General features: G+C 40.0%; 2 protein-coding genes across 2 annotated transcripts; one reads left to right on the top strand and one right to left on the bottom strand.

Moving 5' to 3' along the window:
- Positions 1 to 3,169: 3,169 nt before the first annotated feature.
- RB195_025588 (uncharacterized protein) lies at positions 3,170 to 3,467 on the top strand (the record flags this gene model as incomplete). Its single annotated transcript, XM_064213804.1, has 2 exons — positions 3,170 to 3,243; positions 3,305 to 3,467. 2 exons carry the CDS (start codon positions 3,170 to 3,172, stop codon positions 3,465 to 3,467), a joined length of 237 nt encoding a protein of 78 aa, XP_064069685.1.
- Positions 3,468 to 3,938: 471 nt separating this feature from the next.
- RB195_025589 (uncharacterized protein) lies at positions 3,939 to 14,320 on the bottom strand (the record flags this gene model as incomplete). The annotated part of the gene is made up of 10 exons (XM_064213805.1): positions 3,939 to 4,046; positions 4,155 to 4,244; positions 4,308 to 4,400; positions 6,214 to 6,273; positions 6,650 to 6,808; positions 8,825 to 9,007; positions 9,184 to 9,288; positions 10,244 to 10,346; positions 11,776 to 11,924; positions 14,216 to 14,320. The coding sequence occupies 10 exons, from the start codon at positions 14,318 to 14,320 to the stop codon at positions 3,939 to 3,941; spliced, it is 1,155 nt and encodes a 384-aa protein (XP_064069686.1).
- Between the last annotated feature and the right edge of the window lie 5,066 nt (positions 14,321 to 19,386).

Genomic DNA, 19,386 nt, shown 5'->3' on the forward strand with positions numbered 1-19,386 from the left:
ATTGGTCGCCGATCGTTTGAACGCGGGTGTTCGCCGTGTGGTGTATGTGAGGTGTCGCGTACGTTTTAGATCGCGTTTCACATTATCACCGTTATGGGGAATGTTTTATCATATGGTTTGGCATATATATTTTCGGATGTATGTGAACCTTTCTTTTAATGTCCCCATACTTGGGTATTTGAAAAAGGATCAATTGCCTCAAGAGTTGTGATCGTCACAAGTGTTCTAGTGTTTTATCTACCTGTGAGAGCTACAGATTTTTTGTTCGTCATAGTTGTGTTTGTATTTGATGTAAAATTACGTGGAGATTTCATCTGGTCCGTTTCCCCCACCCCCTAAATTTATGTATCATATTCATGACCGGACACGAGTTGTTCCAAAGCTTATTAGTGGTATGCGCCTCTTGACTCACTTGACTGTATATAGCCAGATACACATATGTCTCTTGTGCATACTAGAGCGTGTTAACCGTATTTCAGGCGCAAAATCTCGGTGGAATATCGGTTTTAATAAAGACGTATTCTTGTTCATTCCTGTGTTATAAAAAAAAAACTTGTGAAGAAGGAGCTATTTACTTAGAAACATGCAAAACAATGAATACCTGATAAAATCGTGAAGAGAAGAATGAGGGTAGAGTCGTTGTGAAGTTTGAATGTAAGTGAAGAAGAAACACAGATTTTAAAAAAGTGTCAAACGGAATTGAATAGCCAGACATCCTCGATTATATGAAAGTGAAGAATGATCTTTATAATCTGACAGTTTTTTTTTATTTACTACTACAATGCTACTATATCACCATTTCAACGAAGACCATCTCTGCGACATTTCTTCCAGAATATATTCTGAATCCACGTGAGAGATACCAAAAAGGATTAAATTCTCGATTTTTTGGGATGTGTTGATGCGTTCGACTTCAGTTCAGAATCGCTTGACGTTTATGGATGCGTATGCCACCTGTACAGTGACTTGGAGTCGATGTAGGATCAAGGAAGCGTTTTTATCCTCCTAGACAAATCTGGTAGCAATCTCTTGGCACTGACGGAATGGAAGGCTTAGTTGATCTCGGGCGGTGATCTGATCTTCCGCAAAGACCTCCTAGCACTCGTTAGATCTGCTACAGGTGAGAAAAACAATATTACACTAGTTAGTACGATAGGAATGTCTCTTTTTTTTCTGAATCGGCACAGGTTTTTGTGCTTTTTTTCCAGCAAATTTCTGCTTCCGCGTCCACCTAAATGCAAAGGACAAAACGATTTCTGGACGCGTAAATGACCTTGAATGCGGGGGCTACCTGACCATACTTAAGTGGATTTGCAATAAGACCAAATATTACGGGTAGAACGTTGTGGGAAACTTTGAGAACATAGACATTAATATCCATCTCAAGCACAAGTTAGAACGGGAATTTTACATTTCACTTGAAACATTTAGTTTGCTCAAGTAGTTGGTTCTACTCAACATTTGCTACTAAATGTGTGCTGATCCTGGTAAACACGAAGCGTTCTCGAATAGGGAAGAGTAGGAGAAAGGGTGAGTGCGTGAATTACGCGTGTGCAGCAGACATTTCGCGCTCTTCCGGATGAACACATTCGGCGCTGATTATGTGGTGTCCTTACTTTATTCCGTATTTATTTCTTTGGTTCATTTTTTATTCTATATCTGCTTTTTATTTATTTCTAAAGACATATTTTAGCCTTGCTTGTTTTATTTAAAAAAAAAACGAGACTTCAAAAGTTGGTCAATACTAACGAAATAAGAGGAGTCGGTAAATAAGTTTTTCACAACTTTCCAGAACTCTAGAGTATGCAAAGATTGTAAGAGTTATGAGGTCAGTACTAGTGATGTAACGCTCAGGATAAGATCTTTGCACAAATTCCCGTGGCTATTATGGGACTATTATTTAGTGCTCTCACTGTACTACATATACATTACTCGATATTCCTTATTTTACATCGGAATCACTCAGTTGAGTTCTTGTCATGCACACACGGAAATTGAAACGATTCGATAAGCTGCTGTATGGCAGGAGTAGAATATCTTCTACTACTGATACGGTAAATCTCGATGTAGTAATGAAATTCAGAGGAAAATTTAACTGTTTTCTCTCTGCTCCTACTGAATAATGTTTAGGAATTCAGTGCAGCCGTGAATAAATTTGTACATCTGAGATACCTATTCAATTTGATCCCCGACAACATTCTTGTAAATTAACAAATATGTCCTCTTAATTCTAATACCTGTTAAATTATATTCGATAGTTAATAGTGGTTTCTATGGAGTAACAGAAATCTTGCATTAAAAGTAAAGATCTAGTACATTCTTCAGCAATGCCCATGATTTACTTGACTTGACTTAGAGGCATCACCCCACGAATCTGAGGTGGTGCAGATTTCAGGTGGAGTATTCTTATAAGGGATAGTAGATTATGGAGAGAAGGGTTATCCCGTCCATTTCTTCCTAACTGCCGTAAAAAACGGCCCGGAAGATACGGCTTCCGTCATCCCGGAGCGCTATTTTTTACAACGAGTTCGATTGGAGCGCACCAGCTATGTGCAAGCGCCGCATCTTCCGGTCCGTTTCTTACGGCAATTAGGAAGAAATGGACGGAATCACCCTTCTCTCCATAGTCTACGATCCCGTATACGAATACTCCACCTGAAGTCCGTACCATCTCAGATTCGTGGAGTGATGCCTTTAATCGGCGGGATCGCGTTATCCCCTGACTCGCTTACCTGCATCTTCTACGAGTCGTTTTGTCCTTGAATACAGCTCTGCACAACCTTCTCGATCTACAGCACACTCAATTCATTTGTTACTGTTCCATAGCTTTCGAGACTTCGTGTCTTGCGTGAACTGCCCTTGAGCGACACCGTGCGACCCAAGTACCTTTAGGTCGGCAATGTGCAGCAGTTCAGCGTAACGAAACGGACTGTTGTTACCGCTCCCTCTCGGTATTCGACCTATTTGAAATTGTGTTTGACAGTGTGCTGGACAACAGCACCTTCTTGCAGAATGTGCGTAACTTCCTGCAGATAACTGCGTAATTAATGAAGTCTGGTCAAAACGACATGAATCATGAGTGTAGTTGGGGTGCATTTGCGTATGCGCTCGAAACGCCGCAGTGGAGACAACAGTTGGGACCGAGTTGGGACCGTCGCAAACTACAGCGATGGATGTTGCCAGCAAGCGTTTCACAACGCTCCTAGCCGCAATGGCCCACCGAAGCGCCTCGAGAGAAGCTGAGTACGCGATTGCGTGCGTGTTTCATGTCGTTTTGACCCTACCGTAGCTTTTACGTGTCCAGAGCGTACACTAGAGCATCTGGTTGGATAGAGTACATAGAAGCAGTGCCATCGCGAGCAGGCAGCGGTCAGACTCGTACGCGCACTCAAAGCAATGCGCATGTGACTACAATTGTGAAGCAATCTGTGACAGTGATACTGACTGCCGGTTTCGCTGAGGTATGAGTTTTTCACCCGGATGAAATGGACAAACTCATAAAATTTCAGTGTGAATCATTATTCATTTCTATATTTGAGGTGTTTTCGATTTGTGATTAACCATAAATTGATGAACTATCTGGAAACATGTGATACAGCGGAAAATTCGAACTACACTCTGGTATGTATTTTTATCTGAGATAAAATAATTTTTTTTTGGAGAGTAACAACACTTGTGTTCCGAAACCTTTGAAGAAATGGAAAGAACAGTGTGGGAAAAAGAATACCAAAAAAGGTAAAAGTCTGGAAGACCATTCTGCATTCCGTTCAACATCTCGCAGCGACAATGACGCAAACACATTTGGATTATTAAAGAAGTTCATTGTTGCATAGTCATACATCTTTTCGTTAAATTGAAAGAAATAAAAGGTTCTAAAGAATACAACAATTTTATGCTGTAAATTCCAATCGTGTCGCCGAGAAATGTTCCATCCTCTTTCAAACAGATTTTTTCGAGAATCTGTCAAATCCGAAGAAAGAGACATCGATTGATGGCTTTTCATCCGCAGCCATTTCTGCCAAAATCCTTCCTATGCCAGGAGCAACCTTAATGTATTATATTACTACAAGTAACAGCAGCGTTTTCAATGCTGCTACACGATACTCTGTAGCATACTTTTGAAGACACAGAAATCCTCTGATATCCACACTTACTTTAAAACCACTTCCAGAACCACATCCTCCAATCAGCACCTTTTTAGAACCAGGATAGTATCCGACAACATAATGATTGTCCTCTGACATCTAAATTGTTCAATAAAGATGAAAAGCAAATTATCAATGTGAGTTCTATTTGATGTAACTTACAGTATATTTGCATTTGTCGACTTGAACAGGCTGTGTAAAATCAATAATTGGGATGTGATTCCTTATGAACTCAGCAGGGCGATCGATGAATTCCTGAGACCACGAGGTTTTTGCAGCGCAATATATTATACAATTTGTACAGCTACCAAGAAAAACGGACAAGGTTACATTAACAGCACTTGACTCAATTAGAAAGAAGAATTGCTGTCGTTGTTCTCTTATCCTTGAATCTGATGATTCCTTGTATCGAATTCAAACAAATTGTGTTCCACAGGTAATTATGTTGATATGCACTGTGGCCTAGTATTCTCTGGCATACATACGTTGTCTTCCTTGAATCTTTAGATATCTCATACTGGTGCTCCACCGACATCAAATCAAATGGATAAAGAAAATTAAGGAAACAAATTAGCTAGTCAACTAATGTGTTTCCTTAATTTTCGAGGTGGAGCAAGCGCGGCTATCCGTTATTTTTCCACTTTGTTGTGACTGAGGATATATGCGTGTACCGTTGTCTGTGTACTGGACAGAACGAAGTGAGATTTCCAGTAGAACAAATAAAAAAAATATTTCAGTATTCCTAAGAAAAACATATTTGCCAAAACATCAAACTGAAAAGTTACATTAATTACATGATTACTTTAATTGTTACATATGAATCACTTCTGCAATATGTTTCATGTGGTGACTATGAACAACTAGTTCAAACGGATGAACTGTAAGCGCGGATTTTTTCCAACTATTTGAGTGGTGATACACCTTTGATCCTAATAGAGCGTAGAAAAGAGGAAATGTGGTTCGATAAAGAACAACTGCTACTGTAGAAACTGTAGAAACGTCACGACCACAAGGCTGAACCTGCTCGGTGCTGGCTATAGCTTCTTTTGGGAGCCGTTATATTATTTCCATGAAAAGCTGCAGATGAACTGTACGAAGCAGAATAGAGTAGACATTGAGAATTGAAGACAGCATACCACGAATTTGACGTGCTATGGATTTCCCTTGTAGATTTTTTTTTCTGGTATATTGCAGAAACGGGGTTGGTTCCAACTCATTCCTCCCTGGATCACTGTGAACATATGTACAGTCGCGGAAGGTCGTTTCTTACGACGAATTCTGCTGGAACGCTCCACACTTGCGCACGCGCTGCATCCGGCCTGCGAGACGACGAAGATCAATGATTTCTTCTCACCAGCCTACTCAAGTGAGATAAATGAATATGCCGCTGAAGGGACCGGAACGTGTGCAAAAAAGGGGGTTCTAACGCACCTTGTAAGATCAGAAGCGGTTTCCACGCCTTTTTTTACTAAATAAGGAAACGAGATCGGAACGAGGCTGAATTCCGCAATTTACTATCCAAGCTTGATGCTTTCGCTGTGGTTTCCGCACCACGTCAAAATCGTGGCACGCTACCCTTAACAGATGAACGAAATTTGATAAACAGCAGAAGTTCTGGATATTCAAACGTTCGGAAGTGTCTTCTACTAAAGTAATCTTGCTCTCTTGAAAAACTGCAAACCTATAAGGCAATTCCAGGAAAAATCTTTCAAAAATAATGCGATCGTGCAAATGTTTACTGTATTCAAGTCGAAAGCACAGAAGAAGAGCTACTTTTTGGCTGTAATGTTGGCCAGTTCAGAAGAAAAAAAAGAACTACGCATCATTATACAGGGATCCAATCAAAGTTGTAAATCCCAATCGTCACTGGAAAAATACTGTCTCGCCAAGCACACATCTAAGCAATGCGGGATCATGTTAATCTTTTGATATGGACATATTTAATTGGTAGTTGATCATTGAGGGAAAATGGTTATCATGGATTTGTAATGTGGATTTTACACGAGATTTTATTAATTTGAGATTGAAAGGACATAGTATTTTTTTGCAAAAAAAGCTGCTGCCCCACCTGTGAAACGACATCTGGGTGGTTGGGTCCATCTGTGTGTTCTCCACTGTGGAAGCAAATCTAAATTTAGTAACAGTAATTGATTTACGTAGACTCCTTTTAAAAGTTCATATTCTAAAGAGAAGTGTTAACGAATACACTGTTTAGTATTCTTTATCACTTTGATCTATGGTTCAGTTAATTTTATAACTCCATCTCTCCAGAAACCCCGTTTTGTCCCAGGAGAATCTGTCAGGAAGATTGATTTCAAAGAGCGGAATTTTTTCCTCGAATTTCAGGCGAATTTTGCAGAAAGCAAATATAAATGTTGACCAACTTAGCTAATTGTTAACATCGCCTAGATTCTAAGGTAATCCCAAATACCAAAAGTGTCTGATGTGTTCGCGCCTAAGCAGAAAACCTTACAGCTCACAAGAAAAGTCTCAGAATTACCTACCTTCGCGCATCCATCGTAGTCATGTGAAGGTAGACCAAAAAAACCTTGAGGTAAAGCGGAACTGCCAGACACAATAAATACTGGGAATTTGTCGCACTCCAATAGTGGTGTGTCTTCGGAACGAATTGTCCTCCAGTAACATACAGCTATCGATTCCGGCTTAAATATCATGTAATAAAATTGCGCGCAACAGCAGGTATTATGATTTACATTATTGTTACCATTTTATTACCATGCTTAATACGGCAAGAAGCGCTCACCAAAGCACAGTCGGCGGATGCAGCCGTTCTTATAAAAGGTTTTAAGAATGAAATGAACTAGAAGCTTGCTTGAGTTTTACAGACGTTAATTAGGAAAAGAAATCTACACTTCTCAACACCGCAGTGTAACAGCATAGTAGTGATTTTCGAATATTCACTCATTTGATACTTCTTTACTGGAAATTCGAGTGGTATTCGTGGCTAGGAGTGTTAAATGGTTGTGATATAACTTATATGCAGCTCATGTCCTGGCATCGTCTGAAAGATCGGGCCATTAGCCTCAAACGAAGCAATATTTTTTTGAAACTGAAAACAGTTGTAGGAAATTAATATACGTGAACAAATAAACCATATTATTGGTTTTCTTAAAGAAAAAAGGTCAAATTCGGAGGATGATATTCAAGTCTCTTCAAATTCCGAATATATTAAGCTTATCAATCAACAAGATTTACGCAAAAATGACAAGAACGAGAAGGCAGTTGTAGGTGGGAGACAGACCAGATCTTCAGAACTATTTTCAACAACAAGTTTGAGACCTCCAATGCTGTAAATACGCGGACCGCCTAACCCGTTCAACTTGGTTGACGCGACGCATTTCTGGGAAAATCGAGCAGAGAGCTGCCTGCATCTGTGACATATCCGTTGATCGATTCTCCCGGTGTGTTCATGTGCTCCTCAGACCGTCAATTCGTGCACGCCGCGGACACGTCGCGTCAATTTGGTTGAATGCGCCGGTAGCTACTGTGGAATGACGTAGATAGATCCGCTCTTTGCTACATCCAGGGTGTGATGAGTTTTTCCCAATGGAGGGTCGTAAAGGGAGGGCGTTGCAAGGGAAGGGGCCCGCAACGAAGAGTGGGTGATCAGTAGTGAGTGGAGGATAGCATGATAACCAGGACAAAATATTACGCAGTATTAAATAATTATATACATTACAAAACATTAGTACTAAATAATTACATACATTGCAAAATATTATATCAAGTTCCAAGCGTGAATCTTGCTTTGAAGTTGTACAGTCCCTCTATGCGAATATATGGCTGATCTATTAAAATGCCGCCCGCTTTTCTGGAATGCGAAAACTTGCCAATATCGCAATTTTCGCTCGCGCGCGCCGAGAAGTATATGATCTTGAACAATGTCTCATAACTAAGTACAGCTTAAAGGCATCACTCCCTGAGGTGGTACGGATTCCAGGTGGAGTATTCGTATACGAGCGTGGGATAGTAGATTATGGAGAGGGGTGACTCCGTCCATTTCTTCCTAATTGCCGTAAAAAAAGGCCCGGAAGATACGGCTTCGAGTGTTCCGGCGCGCTATTTTCTACAACGAGTTCGATTGGAGCGCGCCAGCCGTGTGCACACGGCCGCCGAAATTTTTTACGCCAATTAGTATAAAATGGACGGAATCACCCACCTCTTCATAATCTACGATCCCGTATATGGATACTCCACCTGAAATCCGTACCACCTTAGATTCGTGGGATGATGCCTTTAAGGATATGTAAATCTCCTTTCAAAATATAGCAGCCGAGAATTTTTTCTATCAGATGATATGCCAAACCATTTCGCTGTTTTTTCACATTTTTGATTAGAAAAGTCCCATTTTTCCCATCTTGCCTTCAAATTCCATCAAAGCTACATTTAACCTGCTGAAAACTACACATGATTGAATTCTTCAACTCTTTTCGCAGATTGTTTCAGGTAAACTTGTCACTCCTGAATGTTAAGAGAAAAGGGAGGGGAGCGGTATTCAAAAGGGCGTCCTATCACCACCTTTGACTCTGACTACATTACCTTCGTAAACGAAGTGTTGTCAGTTATGTATTAAATAGATTATTAGGCGATATAGATTAATTCAGAAGTCGTTCAATTAGTCCGTTTAATAGAACGAAAGAGTGAAATCGTAATTCTACCTGTATCCTCAGTGGAGCTTGAGGAAATATTTCTTTAATCCATGGCCCAACAGTGAAGATCGCTTTCTTCGAATGAAGCAAACCCTTCGAGGTCCGAAGTTCTATGATCTCTTCGCTGACCTCGCTGTAACAGAAAACTTCTTCTTTTTCGCGTATTTTTCCTCCGAGTTTGAGAAATCTATCCTGAAATGATTCATCATGGCACAAGACTTGTTCTAATAGTTATGGTTGAAAAATACTTTTCTAGGGCGTGGAGAAGTTTGAAAAAAACTTTGAAAAATCATTTTATTTTCAGAAGAACGGCGAGATGAACAAGATGTGTTAGGAAAGGAAAAAATAATAGTAAGAGAAAACCATGCCTGAAATATGCGCAACCATTTATCAGCGTACAAAATACCTCCCATTGGATCTATTAAGGCTGCCCAATCGCTGTCGAAGGTGAACTGTGGATATCGTGAAGCCACCTATATGTAACATTAACTAAATTTCTACAAACTTCACCCCACAAAACATCGCCTATGTGAAAACAATGACAGTAGCAAAAGCACTGTAACATACATGAAATCCGTAAAGTCATGGTGCACTTTTGACCGGTCACATGAAAGCAAGGAAAGAAGGCAGAAATTTGAAATCTTCACCAAATAGAAGGAAAACTCGGAAAAAAACGTTCCCTACCTATTCGGTCGAATTCGATTCTCGTAAGAGTGGATAACGTCTGTGATTCTCTGTTTTTAAAGTAAAAAAGGACAAATTTTCTTGCGTTAATCAATCCGCTTGGAATGCGCCCCCACCTTCACTCCAGTTCAGAATCGTTTGGGGTTTAAGAACGTGTAGCTGGCTGACACAATGGCTTGTGGTGGCTCACCGATGTGTCAAGTCAGTGTTTTTATCCTAGCAGACGAGTCTGGTACCAGTTTCTCAACTCCGAAGGGATGAAAGGCTTGGTGAGCAGTAGGGCGGATTCAAACCTCCGATCGATCGTGCAGGAACCGGAACCTCTAACCACATCCGCCCATTCTGTTTTTAATTACTAGTACTCTTCTTAGATGGTGGCACTTCGTTGTGCGCGCGACGACATTCGCATTGGGCTTTGTTCACAGGCTAGAACTTAGCAAACCACAGAACACTCTGGACTTCCGTCTGTACCATCCACATCTCGACTGGCGTGGGCGATGACTGATCCGCTGCTGGGGAGTTCGTGGAGTTGCGTGCCTTACGTGCACAGACACTTTCGCATCATACTACGGAAACAGAAAGGGTTTTCCCTTAATTTGGTGAAGATTCCACATTTCTATCTTGTTTTTTTTTTTTTGCTTTCCTGTGACCGGTCAAATGTGCGCTATGACATGACCGACGCCTATATAATGAGCCGAGTGGAGTGACAATATTTTAAATGAATGCTGAAATGATGGAACATACCTCTTCTCCTTTAATTTTTTCATGCTTAATATTGAAGTTGCTTAAAATCTGTGATATGGAATCTATTTTTGCAGTTTTTGAAGCCCACAATAATCCAGTTTGCCTGTAATCATATTCTGGACTAGTGTTTCGCTTGCAAGACTTTTTCAACACTTAAAAAATTATACGTAAGTTAGTATACATTAAAGAAATAATAATAATAATAAGATAAATTACTCTCCTAAATCATTCAAATGTGTGGACAATGCGAAGAATTGGTGCTCGAAGGTGCAACAGTCTTACAAAGCACATAAGCGCCAGAGTGCAGTGTGATGGAGATGTGATGGAGATGAGACGGAGATATATGGAGATAATGGCATCACCCCATGAATCTGAGATGATACGGATTTCGGGTGGAGTATTCGTATACGGGATCGTAGATTAGGGAGCGGGGGTGATTCCGTCCATTTCTTCCTAATTGCAGTAAAAAACTGCCCGGAAGATACCGCTATTTTATTAATATTTTCTCGCTACATTCTACGACGAATTCGATTGGAGCGCGCCAGCCGTGCGCAAATCGTTTCTTATCGCAAATCTTTCGTTCCGTTTTTTACGCCAATTAGCAAGAAATAGACGGGATCACCTACCTCTCCATAACCTACGATCCCATATACGAATACTCTACCTGAAATCCGTACCACCTCAGATTCGTGGGGTGATGCCTTTAAGGGTCTGACGATACGAGTACCAGAAAGTAGCCGGTTAGGTTGAGAGTGTGTCAGTTTGGTGTACCTGCCCAGAAAGTGCTGAAAGAGTAGGATCCATCCTGTATTTCGTCAGTTAGAGCACAGGTGCAAAAAAAAAGCGAGACCTGAGAGTAGTTCGACAAACTCAATGAACTACAACCTACTTTACACAAACTGTTATTTTTTAAAGGGTGCTTAAAAAATCCTATTCATTTCCTCATCAATTATAGTGGGCGCAAGACGTGTTCAAGCGAGCGCTCGCGACGGTTGAACATCCTCATACACTCTTTCTCTGCTTCACAGACGCCCTTTTTCCCCCTTCCCTACCTCAGTCGGATTGTGAAATGGATTTTTTTTTGCTCGAACCGGATTCGGCGCTGACAACACCTTATGATATCGGCCAGTAAGGACTGAGTACACAGCTGTTATCTTACATTTCATTGTGAAGAAAAAAGAACTGATTGCAGTCGTAAACAAGGACTATAAGACAACGAACATTGACAAAATAGTATAATTTTAAATATATAGTAAAGAAGGTACCCTTATATGGGGTCGTCCTATAAACAATGCTTTATTCTAAACCTCCATTTTTTTAAAGTATAGTAACCGTGGGTTTCTTTTGGAATCTGAAACACATCCTCCGTAATTATGTTTCTAATCTTATTCCATCTTTCCGGTAGGATCACTTTCAAAATTCACTTGTCCGTGACTTCTCTCTAAGTGTGAACGAAAGTGTTATGTTTCGATCCAGCGATTGTATGCTCACTTTTGTGCCGTGCCCAATTGTAAAACAAAGAACCCACCTACCGCCATAACGTTTCTTCCGTTTCCTTCTCTAAATGTGCGATTTGTTGATAAGTGTCATGCACTAGTGGTACATAGTGAGGATCGGCGTGTGCGTAGCGAATTATTCGTGAACGGCCATGAGAACTTCCATTTATGTGTCCGAGGGCAAACTAAACGCAATTTTTTTTATATTCTTGTTACTACATCATTTAATGAAATGTAGCAATAATGTAATTGCAAGGTATTGCGAAAATGACAGTGTTGGAATCCTTCCAAGAGTGGATAGAGGTACAAGTGTAGTTCACAAATGTGGACGTGATCACGCTCAATTTCGCCTAATAATCCAGGTGTTTGTAGTGCAGTCGGTAAGAGGTTCCGCTGCGACTCCACAGCTGATTTGCGGTTCGAAAGTGCCTTAGTGCCAACCAAACCTTTCATCTCTCTGAGTTCGACAAATTGATACATTTTTTTTTCAATTTTTTTTTGTCTGGGAGGGTTGATACATGCCCCACAAGCTATTACATGGCTGCGTACACCTTCATGAACCTCCAACTATTCTGAATTGAAGTGGAACCCATAGGGGTGTACCTCCAGAGATTGATCAGCGCTGTGCGTTTTATTGTTACCCCTTTAATCCAGTAAAAAGTGCGAAGGAAACAGTATTGTTTGCAGCAGTTCTTTCTACGATGCAACTTGTTACGTGATAGAACACGGGCAGTTGTGTCATCGTCAAACGTCCTTCAGTGAGTAATATTAATAGAGACATGATAAATAATTATACGCCATAATTGACTCCCCCGTCTATTGGCTTAGAAATCGTCGATTAGTAACTAGTAATAATTGACGTGGGGCGGGTGTGGCGCGGTCTGTTAGAGGTCCGCTGTAGCCACACGGTCGAGGGTTCGAAACCGCCCTAGTGCATACCAAGCTTTTCACCCTCCGGGGTCGATAAATTGGTACCAGACTTGTCCGGGAGGGTAAAAACACTTACTTGATCGTCGGCTAGCCCACGCAAGTTATTGTATAGGCCCACACGCGTTTCAAAACCCCAACGATTAGGAATTGTAGTAAAACGCGTTTACGCATCCCAAGTGGATTGAGACGACAGTGACTTTATCCTTTTAATAACTCCAATGTATGGTGTTGACCGTACATCGTGTGCCTTCCAAATCAACTTATTCCTTCATCAATCGGTTCTAGATGCACCTACGTGTTCGACATCAATTCAGAATCGTTTGAGGTTCATGAACGGGAATGCAGCTTTACCATAATTTTCGGGGACGAGCCGGTATAGTAATTAACTGTGTTTGTCCTCCCGGACAACTCAAGACGGTGATCTTATCGACCACGCAGAGTGATAAGAGGATTGGTTGGCATAGTGCGGCTTCGAACCATCGATCGTGTAGTCACGGCCGACTACCTATTACCGACTCTCGACACCTGCCCATAAGATTTATATAAGAGACAAAAATCGTTTTACCTTCTTCGTAAATCCATAGAAACTAAATCTCATTTTTTTTTGCGTTCGCTCTCTAACGCAAAGTTATTACTCACTTCACTCAACCTACCGAAGGTGGGAAGAGAGTAGTGGTTAGCAGTAATACCGTTGCACAGAAAATGCTAATGGTGACACCGAACTTTCTCTGAGTGATTGTAACTTAAAGGAAATATCCATAACCATCTTCTTTGAGACTTTATTTTCTACCCCCTTTAAGCAGAATGTATATAGTAAAGGTTCCAAAAACGAGTAAGGTTACAAAATTATTGCAAAAGATTCGCTCGGTGGAATACTTTAATGATTGGGTATAGCGCAAAGGTAAGAACCTTCACAACGAATGTCGTTTCATGGTTCAAAATCGTTCTAGGGCGAGCAATCCATTTTTTCCTCCTGGGCCGATAAATGCCAACAGAATTGTCTGGCAGTATAAATAAATTGACGTGATCCATGAGTTGTCATTTGCAAGTCATTATCTAGGCCGCATACCAGTTAGTTATCGTTCAATCAGTTCTGGTCTGTTCAAAGTGGTGCTGATAACAACAAACCTTAAATCACATACTAATTTGGTACGATAGAAAGATAATGGTAAACCAAATAAAATTTCTTGTTCTTCTTGACAGCAGATTCTCTAAAGACTGACTTTATAGAATTCCAAATGTCTTTTCGCAAAGATCTTTTTTCTGCTGGTGTTGATGTTTTTTTTTATAGCAAAGCAGTTCGACTGATGCTAGTTTGTCCTGTCATTTGTTAAAATGAGGATGTTTTGTTTGTTCTTAACGCTTGTTCATAAGATCATCAAAATTTGTCAAGTTTTTCATAATTTATATTGAAGTTGTTAAAATTTATGAATAGAACTAACAGACGATTAAAGATGAAATCTAGAAGGGTGAACTTGCTCTGAAGTCCAAAATGAACATTTGTTTAATTTTTTTTTGCTGTTAAAAATTAAATATTTTTGCTAACCTGTTCAACTAGGAGCGTCTTTAATCCTTTTTTTTGACAGTGATATGCAGCACATGATCCAAATATTCCAGCACCAATAACAACAACGTCGTAAATTTCCTCCATCCCTTTAATCAATGTGTTAGTAACCTTCACATATACTTGCATTTTATTTGGCAATCAGTAATCTACAGCCATGCAGCAGTAATTAAAAAAGGAATTGATTAAAAGTGATAAGAAACTGGAGCTCATCGTTTGCGAGAGCAATTCTTATCGGCGTTTTATTAACTGGAAAATCACAAAAAGCAGACTGAAGGCAGTTTATCCAACAAATTTTCTGATAAGAGTTCAAAGCCTAGGATTATCAATAAACATGGAATGTTTGCAAAGTGAAGACATCTCTTAATTTATCGCACTTTTTTTCGGAAACTTAAGAAATTTTTATTGATTAGGATCAGGAACTTAGAAGCTGAACTCAGAAGTGTGGCAAACTGCTAGAAATAGGGGAGGATCAGTGAGCAGTGCCAATGTCAAAATTGGAGGCAACTGGTAATAAATAAAGCCTTTGCACTTCCCGAATTTTATAGAGAAGTTCTGGATGTTTTGTGTCTGCTAGAGTTCTCTTCAAAGTAGCAGTCTTTGAAAGAAATTGCACCAATAAAATAAGATATGTTGATGAAGAAGTCTTGCGCGATGGATCCGACGTGAATTTAGGGTGTAAAATCGAAAAGAGCGAGAAGTAGCGTAAAATGATTAAGTGCGAGTGAAGTGGAATCTATCTAAGCGTTTTTTGAACTGAGATTTCTGCGCAACGATTTGTTATCTTAAATACCACAAATGGCAAGACACTTTTACGTTTCGGCGAATGCTCTAGAAAAAGTTTTTTTTGTGAGTATATATATATGCTTCTAGCATTAGCAATAGAGATTAAAATTCTCTATCCAGTGTTTCCAAAGGAGGTGCCTTCGAACTTTGTTGTAGGCTTCTTCAGTAGTACATATGCACTAACATCACAGAACTATATACGATGTGCCTCGCAATAGCAACATTTGGAATTTTAAAGCATATTTTGTCATGGGATGCATGGCGCGGGTGTAACGCAGTCGGTATGGGGTACTGCTGTGACAGCGCGAACGATGCTTCAAAATTCACTGCCATATCAAACCTTTCATTTCTCTCAATCTACAGTAGGATTCTTTCTATTTCTTCGACAGAAGACGAAGTCGAATTCGCGTCTTTTTCGTCTTTTTTTTCATAACTCGCCTCAATTTGATCCTTATTATAAGATCTACACATCAATAAAGTCGTGAGCGCGAGCTCTACCGAATGAATATAATTAGAACTTTCAAAACCTATCAAGAAAACAGTTTCCGAAAAAATAACCTGCGGGTACACATTAACAAGGCTGAGTCCGAGATAATTGGGCCCCAAGAATATATGATTTTTGACGTGGACATGTTTTTGGAAAAGTGAAATGATGGTTAAATATTCGTAATCTACGTAATATTGCGAACAATTTGATATCTCTCACAGCTATAATTCCATAACTCTGAAGATTTTCTAAATTTGACTAAAGTGGCATGTTTGAACTCCAGTAGCTTGGTGCAAAACTTTTGGATCTCTGGTCGTCTGGGAGGATAAAAACACTGAATTGGCACATCGCTTAGCCTTCGCAAATCACTACATAGACTGCACACACCTTCATAAACCCTAAACGATTCAGAATTGATGTCGAATGCGTTGGCACATCTCCATAAGGAGTGATCAAGGTCGTACAGTTTATTGGTTGTGTTTTTCTGGGCTGCATCACTATCGAAGCTCATCAGAGCCACTGGGTTGCCGAAAAGAATAAAAGCCGCATTCAGTTCACTGGACTGGGACAGAGTACATAAACTTCTAGGAGAAGTGCGTAGCTGAAACGAAAGGTTATTGTTTAATTTTCTAGAGGAAAAAATCACTACTTTTCTACAACTTTTCTTGACGGAAAGATCCCATTCATCGTTCAACTACCTATCGAAGAAATTTCTCACTTCATGAATGCAAAAGTTTCTGTTCATTTGATCCCTTTCTTACTTGTTTGTTGTCATGTTTCTGGATTACCATGCATACGTGACGTGCAACACGAATAGTGTAAACTGTGGAAAGTATAATTATATCGATTTTTCAAAATCTGATTCTGTTTGCAGTGAAGATGAAAGATCGAGAAACCCAATCAGGGGCCAGGAATAACAGCCTCTAGTAATAATGTATGATTATTTTTCAAAGGCTGTCACTTCCATGATGCCTGATTTGTCATAGTTAAACAGTGTTTCAATAATTTTTCATTGAATCTTTTTAGTAAAGCTTTTAGATTGAAGTGTTGACTTCTGGAGAACAACGAAAACAACATGTAAGATGTAATGTGAGATTAGGAGTAGGGAAAACGATTGAAAAAAGATGTTGCGTAGCGTGTGATAGCTTGGTGTCGTTGTAATAATGATATGCATTGATGCGAACACACTGTTGCATCTTATTCGTTAGACGTTTCCTGAAAATAGGATAAATTGAGTATCTGAAAATAGCGCTCAACCCGTCTGCTTCTCATGTTCTCTTGTCTTGAAACCTCGGCATATTCTGTCTATGTTTTGTGATAGTATGCTTGGGAGGTTTTTATTAGATGGAACTTTTTATTTGCCTGACGTTTCGGCTTTTTAACCGTATTGAGAGGCCTAAATAGAGGATGACTGGAGCAATGCTACGTTTATCCCGTCAAGTGCCCCACTACCATGGGTCAGTGTTTCGATAATCGTTCAGGGTAGCGGAAACTGAAACCCATCTACATTGAAACTAGTCTTACGTGTCGTTCCACCGGACGTGGCGCGGCTGGTTGCACGCACTTGTCACTCAGTGTACCAGCGAATGAGTATTGCTGTGTGTAGATCACCAGCGACGATATAGATAATTTGATCTAGACACAGGATATCGCGCGGTTATAGGTCACAGAGCGGTACAAGTGGCAAGAACTCATTCGTTATCGACAAACAATCTCTCCTATTATTCATTGAAGGGTTTCTTTTAAGAATCCAAAACGCCTCCAACGTCTTCCTTGCCGATATTTCTGTTTCGTGAGCCAGTATAACGCATTTCACATCATAATCATTTCCGTTCCTCATGTCTGTGCCTTTCTAGTGGTGTTATCAAACTTTTTCGTCGTTTTCCTGCTATGTGTTCATTAATCCTCACTCCAACATTCCTACCGGTCTCCCCAATGTAAGTTGCATTGCACATCAAGCACTCAATCTCTTATATTACCCCCCTTTGTGCGCAGTCGCCTGTTTTTCCGTAAGGACAAATAACACATCTTTCACGGATGCAGTATCTATCGTATAGTCTGTTTTTAACAAGCTGGCTTTTGATGTTTGCATTTGAAAGGGCAAAGAAGACGTTGGAGGCGTTTTGGATTCTTAAAAGAAATCCTTCAATGAATAGTAGGAATGAATGCTTGTCGATAACGAATGAGTTCTTGCCATTTGTACCGCTCTGTGACCTATAACCGCGCGATATTCTGTGTCTAGATCAACTTATCTATATCATCGCTGGTGATCTACACACAGCAATACTCATTCGCTGGTACACTGAGTGACAAGTGCGTGCAACCAGCCGCGCCACGTCCGGTGGAACGACACGTAAGACTAGTTTCAATGTAGATGGGTTTCAGTTTCCGCTACCCTGGACGATTATCGAAACACTGACCCATGGTAGTGGGGCACTTGACGGGATAAACGTAGCATTGCTCCAGTCATCCTCTATTTAGGCCTCTCAAGACGGTGAAAAAGCCGAAACGTCAGGCAAATAAAGAGTCCCATCTAAAAACCTCGCAGGCACACTATCACAAAACGTCTGCTTCTCTTCCAATAATCATACATGCACAGTAATCAAATTGTTCCGTAACTTCTCATATTCTACAGCCATTGAAAGCGAGAGAAACGCAATTCTTATAATTTTCTGTAGTGACTACCAGGAAGTAGCGGCAGAGACTAAAAAAAGAAAGGGATGAAGTGGGGTTTTTGAAATAATTAACGTTTTATTAAAGCATAATAAAAACGTGAAAACAAAGTTAGAAAAAGTGTAACCGAGAATGAGCTACCAATTATAAAACAAATCATACTAATTCTGTAGATTTCCTTGTTTAGTAGATTTTTATAACGCATTCGAAATTGGACATAAAGTGTAAAAGTTTCATTAATTATAGTACCAGATGTGCACGAGAAATTAGAAGGAGCAAATTCTCCAATTCTTTTCACGTTTTGCTGGAATTAACTTCACCTGTTTATTTAGCAGTTCGAATGTTAGATGGTCACTATCTTTCTCCATCGCTTTCTTTTCTAATCACCTGCAGACGTTTTCTCTGACTAAAGGTATCCGGCGATGGGGGTTCACTGTCTTCTCTAAGAGATAACGAACTTTATCAAACTTCATCAATTATAATGGTCGCTTTAAAACTCTTCTCGTTCATAATTTTTCTTCTTCAGTAGGAAGATATTGATGTTTTCAGTTTGCACCTTATGCGACTTTCTACGTTATTGTTAGATTTAGCGAGTTTAAGAATAACCTCCTTTTTCCAATATCCAATTAATCGCAACTCCTTTTTTTAGCAACACAACGCATGACGATGTGATATCAGGATGATGTATAAACGTACAAAAGAATAGGATTAAGAAGAAAAGTTCTTGTCGTTGATTAATACCTTTCCATTTTCCCAAAGCATTCGACTTCAATTCAGAATTTCGCGAAAAATTCGTGTGCAGTCTCACAATGACCTGCGAAGGCTAGTCAATCTGTCAACTCAGAGGTTTTATCCTCCCAGACAAATCTGTAGGGTAATCGACTCCGGGGAGATAGGTTTGTCTGGTTTAGAGCGGTCTTGAACCAATAACGTGTAATCGTGGCGGAATTTCTTACCACTACACAACATTACCTCTAGACGGTGGCTATTTGCTTTCGTCGAAAGAGCCCCATTTCTGTTACGCATTGTTGAAAAAGATGGGGCCATATCAGTGGGAGAAGTGTCAGATGGAACTTCCTATAAAACGCTTTCGTTCTGCTTTAGCAAAAGGTGTGTAAGAATACAAGAAGTGCAATACAATCAATGTTTTTTGTCGAAGCATTAAAATCTAACTGACATCTTCATCTTGGGCATCTTTGCTCGTTTA

This window comes from Necator americanus, chromosome X, assembly GCF_031761385.1.
Source record: "Necator americanus strain Aroian chromosome X, whole genome shotgun sequence".
In the NCBI taxonomy this organism is placed as follows: domain Eukaryota; kingdom Metazoa; phylum Nematoda; class Chromadorea; order Rhabditida; family Ancylostomatidae; genus Necator; species Necator americanus.